The sequence below is a fragment of the Carettochelys insculpta genome, chromosome 31, assembly GCF_033958435.1.
Source record: "Carettochelys insculpta isolate YL-2023 chromosome 31, ASM3395843v1, whole genome shotgun sequence".
NCBI classification, from domain to species: Eukaryota; Metazoa; Chordata; order Testudines; family Carettochelyidae; genus Carettochelys; species Carettochelys insculpta.
This window is the reverse complement of record NC_134167.1, coordinates 5705423-5728484: the sequence shown is the minus strand read 5'-3', so window position 1 is coordinate 5728484 and position 23062 is coordinate 5705423. Positions and strand designations below refer to the sequence as shown.

The window sequence follows — 23062 nt, the reverse complement described above, 5'->3', positions numbered from 1 at the left end:
CAACAAAACAACTACAGACAAACAGGGTTTTCACAAAACGTGAGCTCTAGCCTTGTCTTCCTCATTTATCAGGAATCATATTTTCTCTGGAGCTCCATGTGGAGATTGGATTAGAAACTGCAAGGAAATATATTACCATCTCCTTGATTATAGTATTCTGGGCTTCTTTGTTGAGACCACCAGCAACGGGGAGCAGATGTTTTATAGCCTCCTGTTCACCAGGTACACCCTTCTATGTAGTTATACAGTCTCAATTCCCACAGTATCTATGAGCCTTTCAAATAGCAACAAATTCATCTGCCACTATGCAATAATACTATCCTCCTTACACAGACCAAGGAGAGAGACACAGAGAAAGACTAAAGGCAAGCTATTTAAATCTGCCTAGCTGCCTAACTCTCATTGAATTCAAATTATTTCAGTGTGGGTGACACCTTTAAAATCTGGTTATAAATGACTTTCCTATGGTCACATAGGCTACGTCTACACGTGCACCCAACTTCGAAATAGCTTATTTCGATGTTGCGACATCGAAATAGGCTATTTCGATGAATAACGTCTACACGTCCTCCAGGGCTGGCAACGTCGATGTTCAACTTCGACGTTGCTCAGCCCAACATCGAAATAGGCACAGCGAGGGAACGTCTACACGGCAAAGTAGCACACATCGAAATAAGGGAGCCAGGCACAGCTGCAGACAGGGTCACGGGGCGGACTCAACAGCAAGCCGCTCCCTTAAAGGGCCCCTCCCAGACACACTTTCATTAAACAGTGCAAGATACACAGAGCCAACAACTAGTTGCAGACCCTGTATATGCAGCACGGACCCCCAGCTGCAGCAGCAGCAGCCAGAAGCCCTGGGCTAAGGGCTGCTGCCCACGGTGACCACAGAGCCCCGCAAGGGCTGGAGAGAGAGTATCTCTCAACCCCCCAGCTGATGGCCGCCATGGAGGACCCCACTATTTCGATGTTGCGGGACGCGGATCGTCTACACGTCCCTACTTCGATGTTGAACGTCGAAGTAGGGCGCTATTCCCATCCGCTCATGGGGTTAGCGACTTCGACGTCTCGCCGCCTAACGTCGATTTCAACTTCGAAATAGCGCCCAACACATGTAGACGTGACGGGCGCTATTTCGAAGTTACTGCCACTACTTCGAAGTAGCGTGCACGTGTAGACGCAGCCATAGGGAGTCAGTGGCAGAGTTAGGGACCAAACAGTGCTCTTTTGAACCCCAGTCCACTGCCTTTAAGCACAGACATTATGTATCCTATCCCCTCAGCTCATTTCACATGTCAATTAACAATATTCAAATGCCAAAAGTGTTTGGTCATCTATGCCGCCAAATCTAGTTGCCAAAACCTCTGCAGTCCACCAGCAATCCCTGGAGGCAGAGAACATAAGCATGGCCATACTGGGTCAGACTAAAGATCCATCTAAGCCAGAGGTCAGCAACCCCCAACACAGGTGCCAAGAGTGGCACATGAGCTGCTTTTCATCAGCATGTGAGGCGGTAGCTCAGCACTGCCCCTCCTCCTTCATTGCGGCTGGGAGCTTGCTCAAAGCTCTGCTGCCCGTGGATTAGCAAAGGATCAGCTGATGCTACCGACCACCATCTAAACGGCAAAGTTCTGCCTCTTAATATATTTGTTAATGATGCTGTTGTAGCAGGACTATTAGTGACATTTAAAAGTATGACCAGCACTTGGTCCATACATAGAGGTCAAAAGGTCACATTTCAGCACTCTGCCTCGGAAAGGTTGCTGATCCCTCCTGTAGCCCAATATCCTGTTTTCTGGCAGTGAGCAATGCCAGGGGCCTCAGAGGGAATGAACAGAACAGGTAATCATCAAGGCTATGTCTGCATGGCAGAGCTATTTTGGGGTACCTCAGTATCCCAAAATAGCTACTTCTTGTCTTTGAAATGCACCCTTTATTTTGAAATATTTTTCCAAAATAATGAGCACGCTATTTCGGCATCCCTGTAGTACTCATTGCAGAAGGAGTAAGGGATACATCAAAATAGTGCTTTTTTTCAAGATTTGGAGCTGTTTAGACGCACCAAATGCTGAAATAGCCTATTTTGAGTTTATGCTGTCATGTAAACATAACCCACATAATCCATCTCATGTTGCCCATTCTCAGCACCTGGCAAACCGAGGCTAGGGACAGCATCCCTGCTCATCCTGGTTAATAGCTATCGATGGACTTAACCTCCATAAAAATATCCAATTCTTTACTGAATCCTGTTAATCTCTTGCCCTTCACAACATCCTCTGGCAAGGAGTTCCATATATTGCCTGTATATTATGTGAATATTTCCTTTTGTTTGTTTTAAACCTTCTGCCTATTCATTTAATTTTGGCTATATCTACATGACAGCCTAAACTTGAAGCATTTGACTTAACCATTTCCTGAAATGGCAAGGGCCTTGGGTGCTTGTGCAGCTTGGTCCCCTCCTCTTCTTTGCCTGCAGTGTTGTCTATAAGCTATGCGCATGTGCAGCCATTCAGGAGAGATTTGAATGTTGCCCAGCTGATTAGCAGAGCACCCACAGCTAGGTATTTTGTTTCTGCTGGTGGTGCACATTCACACAAGCATCTGTGCACATAAAAATTATTCCACACATCTATGGGAAAAGTCTGCCCCAGGATGGAAAAGATTAGAGGGAATGTTTTCTGCCCATGGTACATCATAGGCTAATCTCCCGCAGCCAGTCATACTTGTGTTTAGTTTCAGTTCTGGGGCTTAGTGTGCAGGTGCTGGGTGGCGTTGGGTGTCTCGTGTTATAGGGGTGGTCACACTGGATGATCTGATGCTCCCTTCTGCTCGTAAATTCAAGGACTCTATTTCTAGTTCTTATTACTATTCATGAAAATAGCTAGCTCTTAGATAGAGCTTTTCTGTCTTTCCTTTTTTTATTTCCTGTAGCTAGCTGTATATTGGGAAGTTGGGAGTATACAGAGATATGGGAAAGAATTTGTGTGTGTTGGGATGTGAGTTTTTGCATAGGCATCTTCTTACATACATAGGAGTGTATGTTTATATATATGATTGTGCAGCTATGCATGCACATGCATGTGTGTGTTTGCATGCCATGTTTTGTGTTTTGTGTCAATCTGCCTCTTCCTTCTCTCTCTCCATGCCACCCCCACACACAATAATATAAACAACCCTGCCTCCAGACATGTCATGGCTTAAAATAGATGTTCATACATCAGCCTTTCTACAGCCGCGACAGCAGCAGCAGCAGGAGCTGCAGCAGTAGGAAGACATGGCTGACTGGATCAAACTAGAAAACTCACCCTGAGCTGAGAAAACATAGCCTGCAAAAAGGTAGAGTAATGGGGGTGGGGGTGGGGGGGGAGGTCCACAGCTTCCCATCTGTCTGTCTGTCTGTCTCTTTCTGAGAGTGTGGGAGAGGGAAGCCTGCCTCAGTGCAATAGTGTCTATGCCAAGCAGCCGTGTGTGTATGCCAAGCAGCCGTGTGTGTCTGTCTGTCTCTCTCCTCCCTCCGAGCACAGCGTAAGAGGGGCAGGGGCGGCAGGGACAGCTGTGTACCTGTGAGCAAATGGTGCTGCCTGCAGTCCCTCGACCAGTTTTATACAGGACTGGGCCACACATCTTGTTGCATTTGCGGACCTGCTTTGAGGTCTTGTACCTCAGGCACCAATTGGTGATCTTTACCTGCTCGAGTCCATGGCACACCAGCAACCAGTGGGTGGCAAATTGGGGTTAGATTCATCAGTGAGGCCCATAGAATTACACGCCAGCATGGCTCTGTCCCACTGTCTCCACAGCAGTGGAAGGTGGCTGTGCAGCTCAGGCAGGCAGGCATGCTCCCAGAGCTGTCCCATCTGTAGGATGAAATGGGGTGGCTGCCCCAGGCCCTGTACTTTCGGGGGCCCCACAGCAGCAGCCCCCGACCATTCTATGGACAGAAGAACCAGGGGATTAACTGGGGCTGAGGGTTGAGTGGTGGAGGTAGCAGGGGGTCACCTCTCCTCCTCCCCCACACCCTGCATTAAGCACCTGGGGAGTGGGAGCAGCTGCCCTGTAGTGCCACCCTCCTGGGCCATTGTGCCTCACTTCTCCACAGTGGTGGAGAGCAAAGACCCCTCCAGTTTCCTCCACCCACGTGGTGAGAGCAGAGGAGGCAGGGGAGGCAACCCTTGTGTCCCTAAGTACCCCCCCACCCTGTTGACTGGGGAGAGGAAGCAAGGGGTCAGTGTGGGGCTGGAGCAGTGGTGGAGCAGGGCTGGCTGTGTAGTGGAGGTTGCCTTAGGCACCACTCCAGTGAACTGGGTTGCCCCTAGATCCGCCTCCCTGGGGATGGCCTTGCATACCCACCCTACCTTTAATCTAACAAACGTGGCTTAAAACTGGCAGCAGCACAAACACAGTCTTGTCAACTTCAAGGGATTAAAAATCAGAAGTCAGACCGCACCTCCCCCCCTGAAATCATGAGCTCAGCCCCTCAATCATGCTATTTTAGAACAACATTGTAGCGTGGTGTTTTGAGTCAGCTTCTTGATGTTTGAACTCCCTGGCCATCCCCAGGTTTGTGCATCTGACTATGAGTGTCACCCACCCTCCCACATGCAGCCAGTAAGGCAGTTCTGGCACTTGTTGCAGGACCCACAAGTCTCGCATGCGCCTGTCTCCTGGCCACCAGTTAATCCTGTCCCCACATTATTTCCGTCCCCTCCCAATCCCACTCACTTCAGCCCCATCTGCTTAGTCCCCAGCCCCCATCATCACCCCCTCCATCAGTTCAGACCCCCATCTTACAGACCCTCACCACCCTCCATTCATCTTCCCAAGTATTCACCCCATCTGCCCCCCCACCATCAATACAGCCCCCTGCTCCATCAGCTCCTGCCCTCCTCGCTTCAGCCCCCCTGCAGCCTCCAGCCTCACCTCTGCTCCTTTGGGCTCTTTCTCCAGGTCTAGAAGGTGCTACAGTGAGATCCTGGTTGCCTCTTCCATTCCCCAGGTTGGTGGGGAGGTACCACCTGGGGCTGATAGCTGAAGGCCCTGCTGTGACCAGTGCAGCTGACGGGGTTTCCAAGTAAAATTAAGCTTCACTTTTAGAACTGTCAGATGTCATAGGATTTGTTTGTTTGTTTGTTTGTTTGTTTTCCATGGATTCAATTGCTTATTTGAGACTTGTCCCTGCCCCACTTCCTTGTATCTCAGAGGAAGTTTCTCTTCCCTGCACGGTGCAAGCCTGCTGTCTCTTCCCTCTACTTAACAGTTTGATGGCTTTGTTTATTTGCCTCATAGATTAATTCTCCTGGTCTTTCAAGGTACTAAAAGGCAGGGAACCATGTGCCTTTGTTTCGGGTGGCTCAACTCCTGTTGGACTGGGAACACATTTTAAGAACGTGCTGGGGTGGCTGAAAAAATAATTCTGACATTTGAGAATTATAGCATCAGTTCACGAGTGTGGCTTCATTTTACTCTGAAATACAGATTGAACTCTCTAATACAGAACTCTCTCATCTGACAACATCTATAATCCAGCATAATATTAGTTAGCTGGATGACCACCTGTCATGGACATGGCCAAGTTTCTTTTGTTCCCATAAAGTTTGTTTACAGTCTCCACTCCTGGCTGTCAGTCTTCTGTGCTCTTATTTAGCTGTAGTTTACCCCAAATGTCTTCTAAGAGCCCAGCGAGCTGTGGAAGTGTTGGAATGTGCCAGGCAATATTGACCGCCTGTGGTCCGGTAAATTCTCTCGTTCGGCACCGGTCAGGTCCCAAGGATGCAGGACTAAAGAGGTTCAACCTATAGTGACTTTTGCTGTCAATCTGCAAGAGTTGGCACGTCAGCAGGTCTATCAACCCAGCCAGAATTCTGGATATGTACTTGAACGTGCCCCTAGCATCAGCATGTGGGTTGATGAGTCTTCACTGTTATTGTCAGTCAATGATCTATCTGAGATGCAATGCCACCTCCAGCTCCAGTGCCGGCACTCCTTCACCAGTCAAAGAGCTGCTTGTAGTCTTACATTAAGGACTACAGTATGGGCAAGGCTTGGACTACAGTGTATGCAGCTGCAGCCCTTCTTAATATCTGTTACTGCAGCCCTTCTTAATATCTGTTACAACTATACCTAGGGCTAACAAGAGCCCTGAGCTCAGAATAGCCTATTTCATGGGAGCACAACCATATCTTAGGCAGCATCCAAAAGACCCAACTGTGAATCAACTTTTGGGAGAGGTCAATAGGGAAGGAAGGTCCTAGGTCTCTCTAGATCCCTCCAGAATTCTGCAGTGCCCTCATGCTTAGGTCTTTACCAAGTTCATGGTCCCTATTGGTCAATTTCACAGTCACAGGATTTTTAAAATAGCAATTTCATGTTTTCAGCTGTTTAAATGGGAAAAGTCACAGTGTTGCCATTGTCAGGTTCCTTACCCAAAGGGGAGTTACATGGGTTATTGTAGTGGGGGATGTGGCACTGCCACCATTACTTCTGCACTCCTGTTGGAGGCGGTGCTGCCTGGGAGCCTGGCTGCTGGCTAGGAGTCCAGCTCTGAAGGCAGAGCTACTTCCAGCAGCAGCACAGAAGGAAGGATGGTCTCGTCTGGTATTGCCACCTTATTTCTGCACTTCTGCCTGCAGAGCTGGGCCCTCAGCCAGCAGCCACCACTCTCTGGGTGCCTAGCACTGAAAGCAGCAGTGCAGAAGTGAGGGTGACATGGGCATGGTATTGCCATCCTGACTTCTATATTGATGCTGGCAGGGTGCTGCCTTCAGAGCTGGGCACATGGCTAACATTACAACTGCTGTTGCCCAGTTGCCCAGTTCTGGCGGCAGCGCAGAAGTAAGGATGGCAAAGCCATGACCCTCTAAAATAACCTTGTGATTCCCCTGTAACTCCCTTTTGGGTCAGAGCTCCCCAGTTTGAGAAATGCTGGTCTCATAGATGATGCGCGTGGGTGCACAGGGTGCACGTGCGTGCACGCACACGCACACGCATATGCACACGCACACGCTTCTAGCATACCATCACCCCTACACTCACCATCAATGCTACACTTCTTTCGATGAGTGGGGGGGCCTCCCTTGGAGCTGCACAGCCTGAGAGCGGCGCACGTTTCCTAGTTTGCGCTACTCCTAGCTTGCTCCACTCCAAGGGACACTGCCTTGCACACACTGGAAGCAGTGGGCAGAGCAGGGGCAGAGGGTGGACCATGGGCAGAGCAGGGTGGGAGGTGGAGGAGCATGGGCGGGGAGGGGTGGAGCAGGGGGAAGGGGCAGAACAGGGGCACATGAGCCTTAGAATTCCTGCACCAGTGGCCTCTGGCTGGTGTCTCCTGTGAAATCATAAATAGAGTAGAGTAGAAGCACACAAAAGCCCAGATTTCATGGGAGTACACCAGGTTTCATGGTCCTTGACACATTTGCATGGGTGGGAATTTGGTAGGGCGTGCCTCGGGATGTTTCCACCTTGCGTGCATGATTGGTTAGGTGCCTAGCGGCTGCCTTCTTGAACATCACCAGCCACTGGCCATTGCTCAGGGCAGAGTGCCAGAGCCACTGAACTGATGGTCTAAGACAGCAAGACAAAACTGAGGTCAATCCATTTGCCACTTTGAGCCTCTGAAAACAATTGGCCAGTGCAGAGCCACTGATGGGAACAGAGCTGATCTCTGACACTTTGGATAAGTTCCCAAATACTTGGAGTCAGCTCCAGGCAACAGCTGAGGCAACACATCAACAGCAGCAGCAGCAGCATTCCACTGGCTGCTCTGAGTGGGGAGAAACATGTTCCCCAGGCTGAGGCTGTTACTGAGGCTGCATGACCCCCAGATAGGCAGGAGTGTCCCAGGAGGTTTGCTGCAGGTAGGAGGAGGAAGAAGACAGCACAGTCGAGTGACTAGACCACAGGACTGGGAGTCAGGCCTCTTGGGTTCTACCTTTTAGCAAGAAAAGTTGTGGGCCCTACAATTAATGCCTCCTTCCCCACACTCAGAGCAGCCTACAAGCTTTGCAAATGCAGCTGGGAAGTTGCTGACCTGAGAGGTAAAACAGCCTCTCCATGCAGCTGTTTTTATTCATACATGACAGGCTGATGCCCAGTGAGACTTCACATGGCACCATATGAAACCCTCAACCTGCTTCTCCTTCCAGCCCCCGAGCCTGGCACCATGCCCAGGCTACACTGCCTGCCAGTTCTTCCAATCATAGATTGGCACAGTCAGCTCTTGAATGGGCATTGTAATGCTGGCAGCCAATGCCCTCTGGCCAGTTTGGAGGGAAGGCAGCAGCTGAGTAGCTCTCTCAGCCCTGAAATAGAAAGCATGGGATATGCTGAGCTGCCCGCATGGCACTGATCCAGCCAAGCAGAGCTGGGATGTTGCCTCTTCACCCTGGAAGGATATGCACCTTCGGTGTCCCCACTTCCTCCCTTGCTTGGTTCACAGGGCCCTGACCCCATTAGGCACTCTCCAAATGCTCCACTTTGCAGGAGGGAAGCATAAGATGTACTGCCCTCATTCTGGCATTGGGAACCCAGGGGTGGAGAGGGCTCTCCACCTGCAGCTTGTTCACAAAGGTAGTTAGGAGGATTTGGGGGGCTGCTGTGAGGTATTCTGATGCACGACTGACTTTCACATACCCTGTGTGAAGCGCTCCATTAGTCTCAGCTCCTGGGTCCCCTGCCTAGTTGTGCAGGAGGAAACAGAGAGAGAGAGAGAGGGAGACAGGGAGAGAGGACTGGCATGGGATTATTCTCACATGGTTTTCCTAATGGCGTTTCTGCTATTTACAGGACAGGACAGTGGGTGGTGGTGGCAGCAACCTTGTTGTCACAGGCTCAGTCCAACCTCCACGAGCCCACAGGGATGCATTGTGGGTCTCAGCAGCTCCAATGGCTTTCATGTCCAGGTTCTCCAGAAGCAGTTCCAGGTCACCCAGCCGAGGGTCTCAGGAAGACACCAGCAGCTCCCCCATCCTCAGTGTCTTTGAGCTTGAGAGGCTACTGTATACTGGGAAGACAGCCTGTAATCACGCAGATGAGGTCTGGCCAGGACTCTATCTGGGCGACCAGTAAGTATGGACCCAGCAGATGGGAGTGTCCTGAATAAATGCCTGTAAAGGATTAAACCCAGGGAGAGAGAGAGAGTTCTCTATGGGAGGCAACCAGTTGATCCAATGTGGAGAAAGAGGGATTCTTTTTGAACTGAAACAGTTGCAGGCTGAAGGGGCTTTGATCTGCAACTGGAGCAGGGAGAGACTAATGTGCTGATAAATCAAGTAAATATCCTGGCCTCATAATAATCACTCTATTGATATATAAGTAGAAAGGAAATGTTCTGTTAGATGTGATCAGGTTATTTTTATTTGGCGTTTATTTTGGACTTGCTAGGCTGGTTGACGTATTTTTCCCCTCTACTCTAACTTTTAAGCTGAATCCCAGGGATGTAATTCTCTGTGCTCTGACCTTGATGTTTTTTAGTTGCTTTCATTTACACCCAGCAACCAAGTATGCTTATTTACTTTTCTGGTATTTTTCATCTTCTGTTTTGTTAATAAATTACTTTTTTTAAGGTAATGATTTGTCCTAAGAAAAGGTCTGTGTATATTCAACTCTGGCTCAGCTATGAGCTTACATCTTATTTCTTCTACTTGTTTCCAAGTCTCTCCTAAGAGAGTGATGAAGCTTGGGGCTACCCCACAGGGAGATACCCAAATGTGTCTTCCTGAGTTTTAAGGGGGGCTTTCACACTTGGTGGAAGCAGCACACCCAGGGTCAAGGAATATGTGACCTTGGAGAGCTTTTTAAAGTGAAGCCTATACAGGCAAGGTATTTTAAGGTTTTTGCAGGCCCCCACATTCTGCACTTGGAGTGTCAGAATGAGGATCAGACCTGACAGGAGGTATAGGACCTCGGGTGGGGTGGGGTGGGTGGGAGTGAAGGGGGGGCTCTCAGGGCAAGAAGCAAAGGGGCTTGTAAGACTAAATGAGGGGGAGCAAGACAGGTGTGAAGTGGGGAAAAGACACAGATTGAGAGGGGACTCAGTGGCCTTGGGGGATACAGTGAAGAAAGGGACATGGTGGAGTGGAAATTGGTGGGGATGGAAAGGAAGAGGGAAAGGGACTTGGCAGCCTGGTCATGAGAGGGGTCATGCATGGGAAAGAGGGTGGAATGTGCGGGATATTCCCAAGGCAAACAATCCGAAATCATGAGTCAGCCCTTTCCTCTCGTCCCCGTCCCCCACCAATCCTGAGCCATTGACAATGTTCCTCTGCATGTTGTCAAGTATCAGAGGGGCAGCCGTGTTAGTCTGGATCTGTAGCAGCAACGAAGGGTCCTGTGGCACCTTATAGACTAACAGAAAAGTTTAGAGCATGAGCTTTCGTGAGTTAACTCACTTCTTCAGATGCTGCATCTGATGAAGTGAGTCTGTGCTCACGAAAGCTCATGCTCTAAACTTTTCTGTTAGTCTATAAGGTGCCACAGGACCCTTCGTTGCTGCTAATGTTCCTCTGGGGACTCTTGTTGGCTCTCTGGTTCTCGAGGACGTGCAAGACATATAGGTCACGTTTGCATGATTTTCTCTGCAGCCACCACATATTCCAGTGGTAGAATCTTCCTTTTTGTTTCAATGCAAGCAGGGGTTCCCCGGCAATACACGGGCTCCGGGAGCTGGGGCTACTCAAAACCCACAAATACCAGGAGAGTCACAGAGCGAATAACACCCAAAAACGGGGTGGGGGCGGGAGTGCCGCCGGGTAGCCTCTCCCTCGAGGCTCTGCACCGCTCCTCGGGCTGCCGGGTCCCCGCGCCGCGAGCGCCCGCGGCTCCGCTGTCCCGCAGCTCCGAGCCGCGCCGTGCGCTCCCGCGGCTCCGCTGTCCCGCGGTTCCGCTGCTCCGGGGCTCCAAGCCGCGCCGTGCGCTCCCGCGGTTCCGCTGTTCCGCAGCTCCGAGCCGCGCCGTGCGATCCCGCGGCTCCGCTGTCCCGCGGTTCCGCTGCTCCGCAGCTCCGAGCCGCGCCGTGCTCTCCCGCGGCTCCGCTGTCCCGCGGTTCCGCTGCTCCGCAGCTCCGAGCCGCGCCGTGCTCTCCCGCGGCTCCGCTGTCCCGCGGTTCCGCTGCTCCGGGGCTCCGAGCCGCGCCGTGCTCTCCCGCGGCTCCGCTGTTCCGCAGCTCCGAGCCGCGCCATGTGTTTCCGCGGCTCCGCTGTCCCGGGATTCCGCTTTCCCGGGGCTTCGCGCTGGGAGTTCCCAATGATCGCCGCTTCCCCAGAGCGCCTATAGTTGCTGCTTCCCCGGCCCGTGGTGTGGGGATCGCTCGGCTCCCCAGGGCTTGGTGCAGCCATCAGCAGCTGCCCCTCCTCACCATCTCCTTGTCCCATATTCGAGACAGAGAGATATGGTCGTCCTAGGTATAGTATATAGTACAGGCCAAACCTCTCTAATCTGGCACCTTCGGCACCTGACCAGTGCTGAACCAGAGAATTTGCTGGACCACAGGAGGTCAATATCATCTAGCAGCATCACAAACACTTCCACTGCTTACTAGGGCTCTTAGAAGACATTTGAGGTAAAATCCAGCTAAATAACAGCAGAGAACACTGAGAGTTGGGAGGTGTGTCTGTAAGCAAACTTTATGGGATGGGACCTAGGGAAACCTGGCCACACTCTTGATAAGTGGTTTTCATGCTAACTAAAATCATGCTGCATTACAGAAGTTGCCGGATGAGAGAGTGCCTGATTAGAGAGGTTCATCCTGTAACTGACACAATGAATTTACGTGCCTGTGGCACTTTTGGGAAATGTTGATTGCTAATTTGATTCCTGGACCTCTGACTGAGGTGTGTGTACCACTGCCTAAAGACAGCTAACCAGGGGAACAGGGAGGCTGTGGAAATGCTGTCACTGAACTTTTTAAGAACAGGTTAGATAAGCAGCTGTCAGGAGTGGTCCTGGTTTACTTGGTCCTGCTCAGCATGATGAAACAGACAAGATGATTTCTTGAGATCCCTTCTACTCCCTCATGTCTCTGAATCTACCTTCAAGAGATCTAGGAAACTGGGGTTGGGGGAGGGTACAAAACTAAGGGGCACTGGCAGAGCTGTAAAGGGGTGCGGGGGGAACCAAGGCATAGCATACTGGGGGCAAAGGGGGGGCCAATGGATCAGGACTGAGAGCCATTGGCAGACACTGAATAGGAAGCTACAGGCTGGAATCACTTGCTGGGGGGAGGTGATGCAGACAGAAATATTTTTCAGTGTACCCATAAGATCACTCCATCTCCTTCCCTCACCTTTTTCAGGCCCTCTATCTCCAACCCAAACATCCATGTCAGCCTGGCCCAACCAACCCCGCTCAGTTGCCTCCACAGAAACTCCACCTGGGCTCCATTTTAACTCAGTGATCTCCTCTCCACAGAGATATAGCAGCCAATCGGCGTGAGCTGGCCCGCCTGCACATCACCCATATCCTCAATGCCTCACACAGCCGGTGGAGAGGGGGAGCCGAGTACTACGAGGGCACTGGCATACGCTACCAAGGCATCGAGGCCCATGACTCACCCAGCTTTGACATGAGTCCCTACTTCTACCCGGCAGCTGACTTCATCCACCAGGCGCTGAGCGAGAGAGATGGTGAGGGGCAGAGGAGGGCTCAGAATAGAGGGAGCATGGGCTGAGACTAGGAGTTTGGCTGGGAAAGAGGAATAGCTGTCTCCAAAACCCTCATCTCTAAAGGCCTTCCTTCCTTACAGTCACGTCACCCATGGTTCTGCACTGGAAGCAGTAGAGATGTCATTAGAAGACATGGGGATCTTCTGTCCTACCTCCATAGCCTTCCCTCAAGTGATGAGCAAATGGCTCAGAGAAACCTCCCACATCCAGCCTCTTTCTTCCTGAACCCACAAAATTGCCACAACACCTGTGTCACCATGCTGGTCCTTCTAGCTCCATATCCGGCCTGCTCTGCTGCACCAGAGCTGACCCACCTCCATCTGCCCTGGGATCAACTAAACTAGAGCAAGAGTCCTGCTAGCCCAATATCCCAGCCATTGCCATTCTGGGGGAGTCCTGAATCCCGATTCTGGGCCAGGGTCTGGCCCATTCATGTCATCCTGGTGGAACAAATGGGCCAGAACGGAGATGGATCCCTTCCTCTCACCATACTGAGAATTTCTGTGGTGCAGGAGCAGGGAAGCAGCCACAGGCATGCCAAGGAATGCCAAGGTAGGGGTGGCTCTAGAGCAGGAAAGAGTGCATCTGGAATCCACAGACTAGGAGCAAAACTGGTACAGGTATCTTTGGCCTCCCACATTCAGAACACATGGCCCAGAGTCCAGCTCCTAGGGTCCATGGGGTAGGGCTGGTTGGAAATTTTACCTGGAAACTGTTGTTCAAAGGGAGGTTGGGTTTTTGATTCAATAAAGTTTTTCATGAAGAGCAGAGACAACCCAGGCCTGCCAATAGCAGGGGTGCAGGGTGAAGGCAGCCGGCTTCAGCAGTGTTACTAAGCATGCTCAGTCTGTGTGAGCATGTTCAGTACAAGCCAAGCAGCAAATCTGGTGGAGACAAATGACCCCACATGTACCCCAGCCCTTTCCCCAGCTTCCCCTGCCATTGCCTCTGACAAAAATATCAGCTTTCCCAGGAAAACTTAGATTTTTCACTGAAAGAAACAGAAACAAAAACTGACAAGGTTCTGATTTTCATCCAAAACCTGAAATGTTCATCCACACACTGGAGATCCCCAATTTGGAAATGTGGCTGCAGAGCCTCGTAGGAGTTACAGTTCAATGGCCCCATGTCCCCATTCTGCTTGTGGCCCTAGACTCCCTGACCAAACATCATCTAATGTGATGTACTGCAGCTGTGGGACTCCCTTGATGCATCACCTCCCCTCCCCAAAAAAGGGACTGTGATGCATCACTGCAGGTGTCATCCAGCCAGTCCCCCCAGTCTTGAGAAGAAAATGAGGGCACAAACCTACAAAATGAGTGCTCCCATGAGGCACCACAGCAGCGTCCCTGACTTCAAATACTTTGCATTGTTCCATGAAAAATCAAGCTTTTCCAAGGGAACCCTACTCCTCCACCATTGTCTGATCATCAGTCCCTTCGAGCCCTGTAACTTAACTCTTACGCTGGCATGATCATGTCACCTGCACCCTTATAGGCCTGTTTCCTAAACTTCCCTGAACCAGGGCCATGGGGCCTTGGGGCTGTAGCCACTGTGTGACACCCCTCTGCTTCTCCCTGCAGGAAGGATCCTTGTCCACTGCGCTGTTGGGGTAAGCCGCTCAGCCACCTTGGTCCTCGCCTACCTCATGATCTACCACCGCATGACCCTAGTTGAAGCCATAAAGACTGTGAAGGACCACCGTGGTATCATCCCCAACCGGGGCTTCCTACGCCAGCTGGTCTCCCTGGACAACTCCCTGAGGTTGAAGCGAGGAGTGTGAGCATTTAGAGGAGGAAGCGTGGCTCAGCTCCCGGCACTCAGACCAACACTGCTGTCAGAGCAGACGAGGGCTTTCATCATAGGGCAAGCACAGCTGGAATTCCACAGCCCTGGTCCACCTTGCCCAGGGATCTTCAAGGAGTGGGAGCCATACAGAGAGGTCCCCAAATTGCAGTCCTTTGGTCTACAGAGGTCTAACATGCAGCCTCCTTCCAGTCTGCAAGATGTAGCAGTGCATCCTACGGGAGCTAAAGTCCTATGTCTCAGGCTTCTCCCTACTACCCCACCCCACTAGCTCTGGGAAGTCCTCACAGGTTGGTTCTTCAATCTGGCACACCCAGGCACCAAACCAGCCTTACCTGTTGTTCCTGAAAGATCCACGCTGTGTGTGTTCCTCTGTGGTAATGTGAATTGGGCACGGCCCATGGGCCACAGGGAACAGAGCCCTCTGATGTTGTAGACTTTGGGTACCCTCAGTGTAAAACTTCTATGTGTAAGAATAAAGTTATTGCAGAGGGAAAACATCTGTCCACCCCTTCTGTGTTCCCCCAGCTCCATGGGGAGTCTGACATTTCTCAACTGTTTGTTTGGGGATCACAGCCCACCACAGAACTGAAATGCTGCCGCCTGTTTGCTGATGCAGGTTGAACCTCTCTAGTCCATCACTCTCTGGTCTGGCAACATCTATAATCTGGCATGATTTTAGTTAGCTGGACATCCACTTTTTGTGGTGTGGCCAAGTTTCCTGTGGTCCCATAATGTTTGTTTCCAGCCACCAGTGCTGGCTCTCGGTGTTCTGTGCCGTATTTAGTTGTAATTTACCCTTGAGCGTCTTCTAAGAGCCCACAGAAAACAAGCAGTCCTGTACATCCAGTCCTGTACAGCCCAGTAAACAGTGGAAGTATTAGTGATGCTGCTAGATAATACCAACCTTCCATGTTGTGGCAAATTCTGTTGTTTGGAGCTACTCAGGTCCCGAGGGTACTGGACTAGAAAGGTTCAATCTGTAGGTCCAGGTGCAATAAACTGATGCTGCAGAGCAGTCAAGGGTCCAATCAACCAGTGCTTAAACTCAAGAGATCTGAAAAAAATGGGGAGTCTGATAACCTGGGAGCAGCAGCAGCATAAAGTAAAAATCTCATTTGTCTAAAGGCGTCTACTTGCCTGGGTGGTGTGAGCTGGAGAAAGGAGAGGAGTCACCCACTTTAGCTCTGCAGTAAGCGAGCTGAGAACTGGGGTGAGTGGCCCATCCTGCCTGTTTTCTCAGAAGGCCATGAGGCCTCTGACATAGAGCTACTGGAGGAAACAAGTCAGCCAAGAACAAAGAACCCAAGTCCCCAGGGATGGTCTTGGAACCAAACACTTGGGAGAGGCAGAATCCTGATATAAAGATAAAAACAATGAGAAGTCCTGTGGCACCTTATAGACTAACAGATATATTGGAGCATAAGCTTTCATGGGCAAAGACCCACTTTGTCAGATGCATGTTTATAGGGAATATGTACATGCATCCGATGAAGTGTGTTTTTGCCCACGAAAGCTTGTGCTCCAATATATCTGTTAGTCTATAAAGTGCCAAGGGACTTCTCGTTTTGGCAGATACTGACTAGCATGGCCACCCCTCTGAAACTGATCTAAAGATAATTGTAGAGGCACCCAGCATCTCTCAGGCTCCATCTTTACACCTTGGGCTCATTGCTAGAACAGTGCAATGAGCTTGGAGGGGTCTCAGCCCCATTTTTGGTGAAAGACAGATAGCCAGGGAGTCTACTGTGATCTGATACTGTGATCAGAGCAGTCACTAACTAGCCAGTGGTCAGCAGACTCAGCAGAGAGGGCAAAGCCTGATGGGCCAGAGAGTCTGAAATGCCCTCTGCCACAGGCAGATCAAGAGCATTCCCATCTCTGCCATGTGCCCCGCATGTCTTTCAGCTGCATTCATTGTCACACAGCTAAGAAGTTTCTCTGCATAAAGACTCAGAGAGTCATACAGCCAACAACCACAAGGGAGCAGCACAAGATCAGAGTTCCTCCTCCCTCACCAGCTCTTCACCTGGCTTCACTTTGACAGTTTTCCAGCTGGATAGGAGCATGTTTGAGATTCAGCTCTTGAGATGACTCAGCTCTGCATTCAGATCCAGCTGTCCCACTGTATTAGTAACTTCAAGTTCCTGCCCTCCATCCCCACAGACTGCAAAGGGGCCACTCCCTTCTCCAACTACTTTTAGGGTTTTGAGATAGGGAACGGTCTTAAGCAAAGGTGGGCGTAAAGTCTTCTCCCAAGGAGTTCCAAATTCCCCTCCAGATTGTATGCTCCACTCAGAGGTTTGCTCACCCTGTCACAGTGGGCTGGGTTGGGGTGGTGTCCGCAGAGCTGATGCCTTGGCATTGAAGTACCTGTAAGAATTACAGCACAGCACCGCTGACCAGGTGCATTATCCAGGGAATAGGGGGGACTTCCTTATGTAGAAGCACTAGGAATTAGCCAGCCCAAATCCTAGTTCAATGGGGATGAATGGGCCAGCCAAGTCTGGGGCTCTCCATAAATTATGTACCCTACTTGCACAGGCAGGGGGCAGGTCCTTAATTTAGCATGTTTGTTTCATTGTCACATAATGTTTCATGAGCAACATTTGGGTCTTGCTAGTCACCCCAAAAGGGGTCACATAATTTATGGGCCTTTCCTGCAGAGGCAAAAGAGAAAAGAGAAAGTCTTTTCCAACTGAAAGGAGAAGAGAGGTAATCAGCCCATGAGATAAAAGGCCTGAAGCCCACAATCTGAAATGGAGCTCAGAAGGTAGGCCTGCTGGGAACAACGAGTCCCAGACTATTATACAATACAATGGACATAGAATGCAATACAAAAAAAAGCTTAGCCCATTGTCATTAATGGTATCAACCACTAGATGGTAATGTTGCTTTCTTCCAAGAGAAGCCAGACAAGAATCAGGGAAACTGGGACCAGCAAAAGTAGGTTGCTCCAGTAACTATGCAGAGACTGTATCCTTAGCACAGTGAAAGCCCATGTGACAGCGGCAGCATCTCTGAGAGCATGAGGAGTCTGGGAAAGTCAAGGAGAAGTGGTTCCGACTGAGGGAGTTCTGGGCTGTTCTCCACAACACCTGAACTGGGTTTGCCAGGCACATCCCACGTGAAGGTGTCATGGCTGATTCTCCTGCAATCATGCTGTCTGGCTCTTTGGAATGTGCACAGCAGGTCATATGCCCACTAAGGAATCTCCTGATTGGATTGACGTGAGCCCAGTAGGGCTCACAGTGTCTTCCCATTTCATAACTCAGGGAAGATCTACACAGCGTTCTGTGTTGAGCCTCTTGGCTGGGTTGAGTGAACCCTAGGTTGCCACAGTCTGGTCTTGAATTGGCAGACAAGGGCCAGCACCAGAGCAGTGCCGACAGAGCTTTGGCCTTGCAGCTGAGGCTGGAGGTCATACTCTGAAGACCATGCCTTTCCCTGGGCTTCAGGGCCCAAGCTGCAACTTCAGAATGCTTTCTGTACAGCAATGTCCATCCACCTGGCCTGGGACACTCACTCTGAAAGGCAGTGTGGGGGCCTGGAGAGAGGCTAAGTGGAAAGCAGCCACTTCTTACCTTCCTGTCTGATCCCTGTAGGTCTCTAATTCACACTTGCTGACTTCCCTGGCTCAGTTTTTGAACTATCCTTATACTCTACCCTTTATGGGCCTCTGTCCTAGATCCTTCTGGGATTCATCTCTAAGCAGCTCAGACCCAGCCCACCAGCAGCTTCATTCTGCTGAGCTCCCAGCTGTCACAGGAGGGCACACAAGAACAAACTTCCAGTGAGCCAGACAGAACACAGAGTCAAGCTATGCACCATTTTTCTTATCCCCTGGGCACTTGATCAGGAATTGTGGAAGCCCAAGGCTGCCAGAAGGTTATGAGGGTGCAAGGCCTAGTTCTTTATGGTCCTGCTGCCCATGGCTTCCCATGGAGGTGTGTGGTTTCGACACGTCAGGGGCCAAGCTTCAATGTTTGAGTTAGTTTGGCCAAGTCAGATAAAATTTGGCCTTTCTAGTCATGTTTTCAGGGGGAGTTGATCAAAGCTGAAACGGAAAACAGGCCCCAAAGGTCCAGCAAGTCATATGTTGTCAACTACTCGGTTTGCATAGCAGTCTAGGGAGCTAGGATAGCCTTGTTGCCCTCACATACAAGTGGGAGCTAGGATGCTGCACAAGTCTAGAGTGTAGGAGTAGGGAAACTTGCGTGATGGGCTAGGAAGCAGAGACCGAAGAAGTGAGACCCTAGTTGATAACTGCTCTGCATTTATAAATAGAACAGCATTTCGGCTAGGCATTCATCCTGGGTACCTGCCTCTAAAAACCAAAAAGTTCTTCTTATATCTGAGCTAGAGTCAGAGTCAGAGTCAGAGAAGAGCAACCTCCAACCTCTTTATTTTGATCAGATCTTAGCAGGAGACGAAGACACACTTGCCCAATGTGTTGCAAGAGAATCAGGCCCAAAATATTGGAAGTTAGGTGCCCAAACATGGAGAATCCAGGAGAGGGTTCTGAAAATTCTCTGGTGCCTTCACGATGAGGGTCCTGGGACTAGTGTTCCCTGTAAGCTGGGTGCTTGTGCAGTTCCTCATGAAAGATTCAAATGCCACCCAGCCAATGAGCAAAGCAACCACACCTAGGTTTTGTTTCTACTGGTGGTGGACATTTGCAAATACCTCCATGCACATACATAATTCTTTCACCCAGGGTGGAAAAAAATCTGCACATGGATGGAAAAGATTAGAGGGAACACTTTGTCAAATGCCCACAAAAACTTATGCCCTGAGAAACTTGTTGCTCTTTAAGATGCCACAGGACTCCCCGTTGTTTTGGCTGAAACAGACTAACCCCTCTCTGAAACTTGTCTCTGGACCTTGGTTTGCTTGTTCTTTAAAATCCTTACCCACTTCTCTGAGGTCTATGGCTGAAAAGCACTATACAAGGGCTAATTAGCAATGGCTACATTACACCCACTCACACGTCACACTTCATGCCAGATTTAGCTATGTCAAACTGGCCCCTTCATGCTTCCGGGGGTTATTGTCCATCTGTTCCTAATATAGATCCATTCTTCTGCTGCTTCCTGACACACTAGCTGGCTGCTTGGACAGCTCTGTGCGTTTAGAACTTGGCTCTTGTAAACACGTGTTGTTGAGGGCTCTGATAGCCTTACAAGAGCTACAAGAGTTTGGATGGTAGCCAGGTCATCTGGGACTCCATAACACACCTGGCCCAGTGTCTTGGCAGGGCTGAGGGCCCAGGCAAGCAGTGGACTGGAATGGTGCCATCACGCTCCCAGGGAAACACTGAGGCATGCTTCTCTCCTACTTTGTCGATGAAAGGGATGTGGTGAAGGAGAAGAAGACTAGAAATTGTGGCAATTCCTCCTTAGAAGGAAAGGGAATACTGTATCCCTCTCCAAAGGCTCACATTATAGTCTCTAGGTTGCTCAAGGCATGGTAAGACAATGCATAGGAACGGCCCAGAAAGGACACTGACAATATGAACAATAAAGGTGGCTCCATGTGGAAAACCCAGGGATTTTGGGAAAACAGAGAATGTTGTGCTGGGACTGAGCAGGAGTGGAGGTGTTCTGGGTAACGAAGGCCATGCAGTTGAACATGGCTCTGTGGGTGTTCTGAAAAGTCCATGACCGATTTAATAACTTTGCCACACAGGTTGTGGACCTGCTGGCATGTGGGCCTGCTGGAGTGCAGCTCCCATGGTGGGTCCTGCAGCTAATTAAGCCTGTAAGCGTGGGTATGACCATTGTTCAATAAAGCTGGGATCAGCCCGGGGTAGGAAATTTGCATAAAGGAAGATCAGCAAATTAATCCCCTGGGTGAATTCAGCTGATCGTAGACAGTGAAGCAAGAGGGTATAGGCCGGAGGACAGAAAGTTGTTGGGATTTTCAGCTAGGGGAAAGAAAGAGAGTCCCAAATTCATGCCATTTTAGCATGACAGAGGGCAGGGGCAAGAGCAGCTTAACTTCATCCATTCTGCTCCCTTGCAATAGGGCCTGGGGATAGTTTGGACCTGGTGTAACTCAGATCAGCCCGAGGGGATAACTCTTCTCTTGCTCCCCCATGGATGCCCCTGGCCCCTGCTGTTCCTGCAGGAGATGACAGATCCATTCACACTGATTGGCAAGGGCCATCCTGTTACTGAGAGAACTTGCAGGGAATTGGGGGATGGTAGTATGGCTTCACAGTCCTTTCTGTTAGCTCTGCCAGCTTGAGGCAGCCATGGGTCAATGAAGGAAGCAGGTTGTGAGTTGTTCTGAACCTGAGAGATGCTGGGGATCCAACAGGCCCTTGGTGTGTTGCCACAGTCCCTCCAGAGGATTAAGTTTGAGGGACAGTGCAGCAAGAAGGACCCTGTGCTAAGAATGGAAGAATTAGAGGGAACATTGTCTGGGACCAATTGATTCAGGAGGAAGGACAAACTCACATCATAGTGTATTGTGGTGTGAGGAGTCTTTTCCTACCCACAATCAGTCAGACGTTGGATTAGTCCTTGAAGCATGATGGTCACAGTTTGTGTCCTTTTCAAACTTTTCCTTCTTCTGCCTGCAGGTATGGCCATGCACATTGAGAGGACTGTGTGAGTATGATTGGTGTCTGGATTCAAATCCTGGAGAGGCCCTGGCAATGGACATGAAAAGCAAATCTGTCAGCTATATAAAGATTTCTGAGGTTCAAGAGAAAGAATAGACATATTATTTATAGGAGAGCTTTTCACCACTTTGAAGTTACTTTGAGTATGGGCCAATGGGCTCTCCCCAGGGCAGGGAGTCTTGGATGCCTGAATTCCAATATCAGAGGGGTAGCTGTGTTAGTCTGGATCTGTAACAGCAACAAAGGGTCCTGTGGCACTTTATAGACTCACAGAAAAGTTTTGAGCATGAGCTTTCATGAGCACAGACTCAGCACAGGACCCTTCGTTGCTGAATTCCAATACAACCTCTACCATTAGTTTGATGCAAAGCCCTGGACAGATTGCTTCCAATATACCCCATGCCTTTGTAACCCAGGGCATTGAGAGCATTGAACAATCGAATGACAGTGCCTCTCAATTACATATGTCCTTCAGCTGAACAAGCCCTTTCCAAGCTTCAGAGGCCTCCCAGAAGCTCATTCAAAATAAGCCTCAACTTGTACCGCTGACACACCCTGGGTCTGGACAGTTGAGCTTGAATCTGGGACCTTACAGATTAAAGCCATGAGCCTCTACATAAAAGCAGCCATTCTAGACCAGGTCAAAGATCCATCTAGCACCATATCGTGTCTTCTAACAGTGACTGGTGCCAGATGCCTCAGAGGGAGTGAACGGAACAGGTGATAATGACCCTGTTGCCCATTTCCAAGTTCTGACAAACAAGAGGCCGGGGACCCCATTCTTACCCATCCTGGCTAATAAGTATTGATGGACCTATTCTCCATGAACTTATCTAGTTCTTTCTTGAACCCTGTTAAAGTCCTGATTTTCACAACATTCTCTGGCAAGGAGTTCTACAGGTTGACTGTGTGCTTGGTGAACTGGTGCTCAGCTAAAGCTGTAGCGCAGATGTCGCTCTCGCTTTCTCAAGGGTCTCAGTGCCTCTTTTCATTCCCCCTGCTCAGTGCCTCTGAGTTGTACTGTAAATTTCACAATTTCTACATAACAGGAGTATAGTGAGGTCTAATTAGTGACTTGTTAGTATATAGCAGTGACAATAAAAAACTCCATATAAATGCAAAGAAGCATTGTTAAGTTGTGACCTTCAAAGGGGACTAAGGGAGTTAGTATACTTTTTAGGATATATGTAGTGTAAAAAACTGGCTAAACGCTTAATGAAAAGTGCTTCTTTAATCATTAACTCTTAGTGGACTCTTTCATGACCCTCACACCCAAGGGTCAGCAACCAAAATAGCAAGAAGAGACATTTTTTAAAAAATTCTGTAAAAAAGCAATAAATAAAAAGCCACTATGCATGTGAATAAGACTTTATTAACAACACATTCAAAACACTGACACAGTATCATATCCCACAATACACTGTACATATTAAAGAGGGAGTTATTCGATGTTTTGAGGTCACATATAGTTTGCTATTTAGATATGAATTGTTCATTGTTGGGCTTTTAGACATTCACCGTTTATCAAAAATAATCAGGAGGTGTTTATTTTTATTTATTTATTTATCTTTAACCTTTGCAATTATAGCATCAGGAGCCACAAAGAAGTTAAAGAGCGGCATGCAGCTCCAGAGATGCAGGTTACAGACCTCTGCTCACACCTATGAGAGACAACCCCAGATCTGAAGAAGTGGGTCTGCTGCGCAAAAGCTCATCACCTAAAAAATTATTTTGATAGTCTTTAAAGTGCAACATGACTGCTGTTTGGTTTTGTGAAGATACAGAGAAACACGGCTACCTCTCTGTAACTAAACCCAGTTGTATTTGAGTTCACTAACAGGCTTTCAAAACTAAGTGTAAAGTTATCCTCTATTAGCTAAGTTAACTACATTTGCAGAAGAGCGAACGTTGCCTGAAAGCCTTGGGCTCCAGAGAGACTTCAAAGTCAGCCTATCACACGCAAGCTTTAAAG

General features: G+C 49.6%; 1 protein-coding gene and 1 long non-coding RNA gene across 2 annotated transcripts in view; one reads left to right on the top strand and one right to left on the bottom strand.

Annotated features, from left to right (window-relative positions):
* Positions 1-5063, bottom strand: part of LOC142004267 (uncharacterized) — a 36300-nt gene extending 31237 nt beyond the window's left edge. Inside the window, exon 1 of the long non-coding RNA XR_012642954.1 lies at positions 4921-5063. This is a non-coding gene — a long non-coding RNA (uncharacterized LOC142004267). The remainder of the gene's footprint in view (positions 1-4920) is intronic.
* Positions 3233-14960, top strand: DUSP26 (dual specificity phosphatase 26). Its single transcript, XM_074981796.1, has 4 exons — positions 3233-3336; positions 8782-9059; positions 12403-12617; positions 14240-14960. Exons 2-4 carry the CDS (start codon positions 8881-8883, stop codon positions 14437-14439), a joined length of 594 nt encoding a protein of 197 aa, XP_074837897.1. The 5' UTR covers positions 3233-3336; positions 8782-8880; the 3' UTR covers positions 14440-14960.
* Positions 14961-23062: the final 8102 nt, after the last annotated feature.